Source organism: Portunus trituberculatus, chromosome 21 (assembly GCF_017591435.1).
Source record: "Portunus trituberculatus isolate SZX2019 chromosome 21, ASM1759143v1, whole genome shotgun sequence".
Lineage (NCBI taxonomy): Eukaryota > Metazoa > Arthropoda > Malacostraca > Decapoda > Portunidae > Portunus > Portunus trituberculatus.
Genome location: NC_059275.1, coordinates 1,497,799 through 1,507,338, shown reverse-complemented (window position 1 = coordinate 1,507,338; position 9,540 = coordinate 1,497,799). Strand labels below are relative to the sequence as shown.

At 40.8% G+C, this 9,540-nt stretch overlaps 1 protein-coding gene across 5 annotated transcripts in view; it reads right to left on the bottom strand.

Moving 5' to 3' along the window:
* LOC123506956 (DNA topoisomerase I, mitochondrial-like) overlaps positions 1 to 9,320 on the bottom strand; it is a 26,192-nt gene extending 16,872 nt beyond the window's left edge. Inside the window, exons 1-7 of one of the 5 annotated variants that reach the window (XM_045259406.1) lie at positions 9,144 to 9,320; positions 8,845 to 8,872; positions 5,910 to 6,499; positions 5,310 to 5,540; positions 4,401 to 4,541; positions 2,226 to 2,391; positions 1 to 1,872 (exon numbers count right to left, since the gene is read on the bottom strand). The exon at positions 1 to 1,872 is cut by the window's left edge and continues 68 nt beyond it. In XM_045259406.1, the coding sequence (XP_045115341.1) occupies positions 149 to 1,872; positions 2,226 to 2,391; positions 4,401 to 4,541; positions 5,310 to 5,540; positions 5,910 to 6,499; positions 8,845 to 8,872; positions 9,144 to 9,320 (3,057 nt within the window). In that variant the 3' untranslated portion in view covers positions 1 to 148. The remainder of the gene's footprint in view (positions 1,873 to 2,225; positions 2,392 to 4,400; positions 4,542 to 5,309; positions 5,541 to 5,909; positions 6,500 to 8,844; positions 8,873 to 9,143) is intronic. The other 4 variants (XM_045259408.1, XM_045259410.1, XM_045259407.1 and 1 more) reach the window with 4 other exon arrangements.
* Between the last annotated feature and the right edge of the window lie 220 nt (positions 9,321 to 9,540).

Sequence of the window (9,540 nt, the reverse complement as noted above, 5' to 3'; positions counted from 1 at the left end):
TTATTATGCCTCCTGCAATAAAGTGTGAGTTATTCTGACCTAATTTCCTACCATTTACTTTACTTCATGACCGAGAAATGGTACGAATTTGTTTTATTAGACCAGTTTAGACATAGAAATTAGAATAGATAATTATTACATATCATTATTACATATCATTATTAGATGAGGTGGATGTGGAGGGCGAGTTGGAAGCCGGGGGTATGTGGAACTCCTCGAAACAGTTCCGAGTTTCGCTGTGGCAAAGGGCAACCTGACACACTTTGCACACCCACCTAGACCGGTGCATCTCCTTGTGAGTTGAGCAGTGTTTGCAAGTCATCCGTTGCTTGACAAACACTGGGCAGTGGAATTTGGAGTAGTCATAGCGAAGGTTGTCTGCTGGGCGGTGGGATTTTTGTCCCTTCTTTGGCCGGACAAAACTCTCAGGGGTATTGCGGAGGCACCTGGCAGGTCTGGTTTTGTAGCCACGGGCAAAGGCACTGATCTCCAGGCGGAAGTTTTTGAGGGGCATGGGCTTCTCTGACAGGGCTTTGGAATCCCTCTTGTACAGGATCCAGGCATTAGTGGTGCAGAGATCCAAGATGTACCCGAACAGCCTGAGATAATACCGCCTAGCCTTCATCGGAGATTTGTAGAGATGGGTGAGCATGTCGGACTTATTAATGCCCCCCATTTTACCATTATACTCCTTGATGACCGCTGGGCATGGGATGTCGACCTTTTTCTTGGATTCCTTGTCCCACCTTTTGGCCTTGGAGAGTGGAAGAACCCCGGCATCAGAAGAGAGGATAGTGACTGGTTTGTTGTCCTTCCAACACATAGCAAGGACCCCGTTGCAGGAGACATAATCGTGCTTCCCCCTGGGAGTGGTCTTCTTCTCCATTTCCTTCCTAGACATCAGTGGTGGATTTCCAATGCGGTTGGGTCTGGCAGTCCCCACATAGCGGCATTGGAGCTTGTCTTTCAGGAACTCAACCAGTTGGATGCTCGTGAAGTAGTTGTCCGCATAGATGGCAGAATTAGCGGGGTCTTTGATGGTCTTGGCAAGGACAATCACAATCCTGTTGCTCAGTAGCTGTTCTTCCTCCTCCTCATTCAGGTCTACAGGGTGGCTGCTGAAGGTCGTTTGTCCCTGATACATAAGGACATCGTGGATGAAACCATCGATACTCGCACGGCAGAATAACTTGTAGCCGAACTTGTCCGGTTTGTTTGCGATGTACTGGCGAAGATTCCCTGCCATTGTGCCCTTGTATGCCACCATCACTTCATCAACCGACTGATGGGGAGTTTCCTTGACCCGCAGAAATTGTTTTGTTATTCCTGTGAAGAGAGGCCGTATCTTGTAGAAGCGGTCTGTGGAAGCCTTGGCATAATCGTTGTTGTTGAAGTGAATGGTGGATCTGAGTTGTTTAAATCGCTTTGCGGACATGTAGTCGGTCACCTGTGGGATGCGGGTGTTGACTGCCCAATAGTCATCCAGGGAAGGAATGTGGACTACCCCCATGTAGAGGATAATGCCCAAAAACACCATCAGGTCCTGGATGTCAAGGGAGAAAGCGGTACTGACATCCTTCTGCCGTGCATACAGGTTCGTCTGGTACACAATGTCTTCAAGTATCTCCATGGTCAGCATCTGGAGGAAAAACTCATAGGGCTTCAGGAGGAAATCAGGCACCGGATGGTTATACTCGGGTAAAGGAGTGTGTCCGATGTCTTCTTTCTTCCATACCCTTGATGGCTGGTCCTTGGCCTTCTTCACCTTCTTGGTGGGTGGTGGAGTGTCCCCCGAGACCGTCTCATCCTCATCATCCTCACCTGCATCATCATCAAGAGGCATTTCTTCAGGCCTGATCCTAGTCACATGTCCTGCGGAATGTGTATAAATTAGTAACATGAACAGAGATAAAATAAAGCTGGCTTAATTAAATAAAGCTAATTTATATATATATATATATATATATATATATATATATATATATATATATATATATATATATATATATACTCATAGAATGTATACTGTAGTTATCTAGCATAACTGAATTTAACCCTCGGAATTGGGGTACATTTTTACTAATAATATTATTGCTATTATTAGACAATTTTATTAAATCTTATGGTCATCCTCTATCATTTATCTAGAGTATAATAATATTTTTACACCAGAATGGCATCCTGGTTCCGAGGGTTAAGTAAATAAAGATTTATTTTATTCTCACCTGAAGTTGTAGGTGTCATGTTTTCCTCTACAACATAATCAGGGTCCAGGTCACTATCATCCACATCACTCTCAGCCTCTACCTCCAAATCACTATCTTCTGCTACAGGAGGAGCAACCCATCTCCTAGGGTCGGTGGCCTTCCGATAAAAACCAGAGCTAGGAATCTGCAACAATGGAGAATATTTGTTAATTAAAATGACCTCTTTAACCACTTTTGTCTTCAAATAAACCAAAAATACATAATATAAATACATAATACATATGTCCCAGGATGACCTCGATTGGCCCTTGAGGCTTTTTGTCATCTCTAATTGCTATAATACATAAAAATACATAATATTCATTTAAAATACATACCTTATATTACAAATGGGCACTGAAATTAACCCAAATTGGTCCCAATATATATATATATATATATATATATATATATATATATATATATATATATATATATATATATATATATATATATAGGGTTGGAAATATATTATGGTCACTTTGGACATTATATTAGGTATTAAAAAGCAAAATTACAGATTTTTCTTATATTTTGTATATACGAAAAATCATGTCCAGAAGCGGCCAGTGTGGCCCTATCGAGCCACATATGGTTATGAGGAACTCGATCAGTGTGGACCGATAGGGCCACACATGGTTGTCGGCGACTCGGTTTTGTGGACCGATCGGGATACAGACTTTTTCACGTAAGTTTTACACTAACTTTCCATAATGTCAATAACTTGAAACCATATTCTTTCAAGAGATAATTTATTCAAATGTACTATATGTGAATGGTATTTACTTACGTTCATTATTTTGGGCGTGAGGGCGGCGAGAGTAGGAGCAACTGGGTCCACTTGTGAAGACCAGGGAGGTCTGCAGAACACTGCCGGCTTTGTGGAAGCGTCGCTTGTAGCCCGGCAAGGCTGGTGGTCTGTGATTGGTCGAATTATGATGACGAGATTCTCCTCTATTGGCTGAGCCAAAGAGACGCGTGTTTCGTCATCATGACGTCATTATATAGGCGCGAAAACACACGTGACTTATGTGGCCCAATCGGGCCACAATAGCGACAAAGGGTTAATGTGTGGCCCCTGTTCACCTAGCAGTAAATAGGTACAGGATGTAACTCGAGGGGTTGTGGCCTCGCTTTCCCAGTGTGTGGAGTATGTTGTGGTCTCAGTCCTACCCGAAGATCGGTCTATGAGCTCTGAGCTCGCTCCATAATGGGGAAGACTGGCTGGGTGACCAGCAGGCGACCGTAGTGAATTACACACACACACACACACACACACACACACACACACACACACACACACACACACACACACACACTGAACTGAAGACTGAAGGAAATGGAACTAGTTACCAACTTTGAAGGATAGACAGGAAAGAGGAGACCTAATAATGATGTACAAGTTAGTAAACCGTAAGGAAAAGATAGATAGACAAGACCTGGTACTGCTGATGGAGGATGGAGATAGACAAAGAAGAGGACACTCCAAGATCATGAAAAATCAGTATTTGAGTAACATAAAAAAGTTTAGTTTTCCACATAGGAGAGTGGACATCTGCAACGGACAAAGTGAAGAGATTGTAGCAGAAGAAAGTGAGGACAAATTTAAGGAAGTTGGATAAAAGTAGATATGGAGACAGGTCACTATGATGAAACCTGCTTGAACCCATTAATATACAACTATTACGGTAAATACTACTAGATAAATACACACACACACACACACACACACACACACACATAATGAGAACTACTTCATGTCTCATCAACACTCATTCACGTCAACAATTCCCCACAAGTAAATGAGATACACTGGTTACCCACATCAAGACATGAAATATACAAAAAAAAATATGCAAACTGTAATTAAGACATGATGACATGACTGATAAGATGCTACAACAATGCTGTGAAATTGTTCCATGAGTAACAGAACACCACCTCAAAAGAATTTGTTGTAATGAATGCAGGATACTAAATTCCGAAGTATGTTGATGAGGCTAATTTGTATACAGTACATGTAAGGAAAAAAAAAGTAAATAAATAAAAAAAATAAACATTCTCATGCACACCAGCTTGTCTCAAAAGTGAAATGGCATAATATGACCTTTGAAAGGAACAATACAGTCAGTAACAGTAAAGAGAGCCACTTACTGGCTTGAAGTCGTCGTCATCATCCTCCTCCTTTATTTTTTTTCTCTTCTTCTCCTTTGGTTCTGTTTTAATTTTCTTGCGCATGGCAAGAGGTTTGTCATCATCATCATCATTTTCCTCATTTCTATGTTTGCGATGCGACTGAAATGCAAGATCTTAAGTTAACTTTTATTCCTAGAGAGAACAGCATCCAAGATAAAGAAGTGTAATTATTACTGCTGAATATAAAAAAAATATTTCACTGCAGATTAATAAAAAAAAAAATGGAAAACTTAATGTAATGAATAACAAATACTTTAGTAAACTAGTGAATACCAGACTTTAGATTAACTACTATTTCTACAGAGAACACCCAAAATTATGAAAAGTAACCATTACTGTACCATATGAAAACATATTTCACTGGATATCAACAAAAGCAGGAAAGTTCAATTTAACGATTTACAAAATATTTTAGTAAACTACAATGTCTACAATATATAGCTATATAACAAAATGAAAAAATAAAGGAAGAAAAGCATGAAGACTTCAACTTAAGACAACAAAACCCAAATAGATTAGAAATGCAAATCACATAATGCTTACTGGTCATCAAGTCTACAAGACTTTGTAAAATATATCACACATTTATACATCCTAATACGTACTTGACAGCAGTGGTTAGCCTCAAATAGTCTTTCCGCAAGGCATCCAGATAACTTCTATTCAGCAATAACAAAGAAGTAAGAACCTCATAAAAATCCCAACAAGTCAAGACATACAACCAAAAAGGCATCCTCCATCAAGTCCAGGCAAATGTCCCATAGCCACAATACAGAAGAGTGAAGAGCGGAGATTCTTGAAAGGCCTGCACAGGCAGGCAAGGACCTTGCCTCCTACGCCCAAAGAATAATAAAGCAAAACACTCACCAATGGCATATCATCCTCATCATCATCATCTGGTAGTTCCTCAGGTTCCTTCTTACTCACCAAGGGCATCTCCTCCTCATCCTCTTCTGGAGGCTCATCCTTCATTGGCTCACTGATCACCAGCTTGTCCTCCTCCTCTGACTCCAATGGCTCTTCCTTCACTGTTACATCTTCCATGGGAGGCTGTTCATAAAAGTCTCGGAGGGACGTCTCTTCTGTTTCCACTTTGATCTGACAGAGTATGAAGAATAAATGCAATTATTTATCATACTTCAGAAAATATCAGTTTCCACCTTCATCTGACTAAAGGAAAAGATGAGAAATAAAAGGTGGATACAAAATATTTAACTACAATTCGAAACATCACTGGTGTCACTATTACATCTGTTCATATATATATATATATATATATATATATATATATATATATATATATATATATATATATATATTATATAAAAAAAAATATATGATCAGTCACAACAGACCACAAACTGCAAACACAACATAACTTTGCATATTAAAGTTGTATGAAATTCCTTGCATTTTAGGAGAAACAAACTCCAATCAGCCAATTAGAAGACAAGGCAACCCACTCACCTTCTCTCTCTCTCGTTCCTTCTCACGGTTCTTTTCCTTCTCTCTGTGCCTCTCACGCTCCTTATCCTTGTCCCTGTGGCTTTTGTGCGTCGAAGAAGAATGGCGGTCCTTGTCCCTGTCCTTCTTCTCACCACTGCTGCTGCTGTGCTTCTTTTCATCTCTGTGTCTTTCCTTGTCCTTGTCCCGAGACTTCTCTTTGTCACTGCGTTCTTTGTCCTTGTCCCTGTGTTTGTCCTTATCCCGGTGCTTGTCCTTATCCCGGTCCTTGTCACGGTGTTTGTCCTTGTCACTTCTCTCCTTGTCCTTGTCTCTATGCCTGTCCTTGTCACTCTTTTCTTTGTCCTTGTGCCTTTCACTCTGGTCCTTGTCTTTGCTGCGTTCTTTGTCCCTGTCCTTGTCTTTGTGTGAGCTCTTGTGACTAGAAGAGTGCCTGTCCTTATCCTTTTCCCGGTCCTTGTCCTTGTGGGAGGTCTTGTGGCGGTCTTTGTCCCGGTGGCGGTCCTTCTCCCTGTCCCGATCCTTGTGCTTGTGTTTGTGCTCCTTGTGTTCACGATGTTCTGAAGTTCCATTTGAAATGCCATTGGACATTCCTGAGAGGAGCAAGAAAACAACTCAATGAAATGGATTAAATCCAAAGATAAAAAATATTAATATCCTTCAACTACTAAATATATTCTACAATTTCAATAAATATCAGAGGCATTATACTCTAAACTTCTCAAGAACAAACTATTAGGCTAAATTACCAATATAAATCATACAATTCTGATTTCTTAAATATAAGAAATATAAAATCAATGCCAAGTGTCATATCAGAATATTACTGCTTCTTAAATTCATCACTAAACACTATTTTTTTTAGAGCACACTTAAATTAATCTGACAGCTGTGAGTGAAAGGAGACTTGAATGGTTATATCCTTCTCCACTCTGCTCTGCAACCAAGGGATTCAGCTTGTCTATTTCAAAATTAAAAGGTACATGAATATGACTGATAAAAAGTAAATCAATCAATTTCATATAGATATATGAAACAAAAAAAATTTGGTAAATTATACAGATGCTGTCAACCAAACAAAAGGAGCATTTGATAAGTCAGCAGGTTTCATGTAGTACTGCTGCAATGCTCTATATATGTAATGAAGATTACCAGACGTAGAGCAAGCTTTAGATAGAACTACAAAGTAAGCAAAATTCATGTTAAAACCGACTACTTTTAAAGCTTAAATCAACTCAATTACAGCACATATGGAACATATTTCTTCACTACTACAGTAACACACATAAAATGACATTTCCACTAAATAAAGAATAACTGACAATACTTTCCCAATTTCCACTAAATAAACAATAACTGACAATACTTTCCCATATTCCTAAAACTAAACAGCAAAGAAATAAAATGCATCAACGCATATTGTCGGAACGCACACATTAGGGTTTTTTTTTTTTTTGCGAAGAAATTATATTATGCATTAACAAGGATCCGCACACCACACAGAGCCACTCATTCAGGCTCTTGTGCAATAACATGGCTAGCAGCTCTAAGTTTCCGCAGTCACATTCTGCCACGGTTTAAGTTAATAGTGACAATAACAAATTTACCATATTGTTTACTAATAATTTCAGGGCGTGTGGTTGAGTGCCCCTCCCCCTTCCGATAAGCACGTGGACTGCATGCGATCACACAAAACAGGTAACCTTGAAAGTATGTACATGTTATCAATACATCTATATCGACCACATAATGTTATTAATACTCTAATCATAAATCCATCATATAGTAACAAAAAAAAAAGTCACAAAACATGTCAAGCGAAGGCTAAGCCAGACAGAGGTGGCGCGGGTTTCGAACAAGGGGGAAGAAGGTTTGTGGTGACGTCTGGCCGTCTAAAGCGAAAGTGGCCGGGGAGGAGGGATGGTGAAGGAGGGAGCCGATGGATATAGGGGGAGGGGGAGTGATCCCAGGGTGAGTGACGTAGGGATTTCCTGAGATGGAGCGGGGATGGGGATTGAGACACTTGGCAGCACGTGAGTCCACCCAGCTCACTTATCCCCCCGCAACCCTTCATGACCGGCGAGGCAGGATCATACTACCATCTGTTGTGCTGCATTTACGGCAACCACAAATGCTCAAGGCTTATCTTCTAATGATACATACGGGAATGTTTACGACTAACGAAACTACGTTGTTAGGAACTTCAGTGTTTACCAAGATCATTACATATTGAACCACGATCTAAACAACACGTGTCTGTATGCCTATACTGTAGCCGAGAGGTAGTCCCGTTAGCATAAGCTTGACCCGAGGCCACAATATCCACCCACTTTGCATCACCACCCGGCACATGTCTGGCCGGGCCATCCGCCAGCACTAACTTAGATTCTCTCAAAAGATATTCTGGTGGCATTCTTTACTCAATCTTCACCTACTTGAACCTAATGTGTTACCTATGTCTTTAATTAAATCAGCTATTTAAATGAGGGAAAGGGTGCTTACAGGTCATTCTTGAGAAGTACGCATGTTCCATCTAATTGACGGGGCATTCCACTAGACAATGAATACCAAGTCCAATGGAATCTCAAAAGAATGAGCTGGTAGCGAAAAAAAAAAAAAAAACTGAACAGGTCGGCGTGGCTGCTACCTCCGCCTGAGACCAAGTTCCCACGCCGCCGTGGACTTAGTCTCTGACGCCAGGCCGGGCTCCCACAAATCGTTAAACCTGCATCGTACTACCATACTTTCGGGTTATATATGACTGGGAATGTACTAAGCTATCTTTTAGTCACATGTCTAGATTCACAAAACATCAACCTAATAGAAAGTGTAGTGTGTGTATATGGTGTTGCAACCAAGGCCAAGAATGGCTGCCTGAAACAAAGTCCCAAGCTGAGGGGGGACTTTGTCTCCGCACGGCCCGGCCGCCAACACTTACCGTTTGATATCGCCATCTCCCCGCCTTCCTGAAACACATTAGGGCTCCCATTACTATACACTCGGCAAGATACAAAACATACTACACTATCACGGCACAATTCCTTAAATTAAAGGTGCTCTACTTAGTATGGAAACGGGTTCAACGTACGGACTTAGTCTGGGCAGCAGCCATCTTCACGCCACAGCCACAGCCAGAGTCCACTTTCATCAATTAAATACCACACTCCACTCCTTCCATTGCACAATGACCTACACTATAGTCATTTCATGCACCCATATGGTCAAATGAATACTTACAGGCATGGACAGCTCCTCCATTTCTGACATGTGGAACACAACACCAAAAATGTGACAAAGTCCCTCCCAGCAGCAAGCAGGACGAGGCGCCGCCAGAGACAGAGTACACAAGGTATTGCTCTGCGCCTGCGCCGCGCTGCCGCTCACTTTGCCTAATTTCATTTCTGTGTGACGCATACAGAGTGTTTACTATTTCCTTGAAAACTTGTTTTTATAATAATGAGTGCAATACTACAATTACGTGAGTAGCTATTAACTTGATGTAAGCTTAAATAGTGGAATACATGAAAATTGTAATTATCGTATTTCTGGCAGCTATTTCCTTTGCGGCAGCGAGGTGTTTTTAAATTTGTTTAAAGGAACTTAGCCAATTTAGGAGAAAATTAATAAAAGGGCT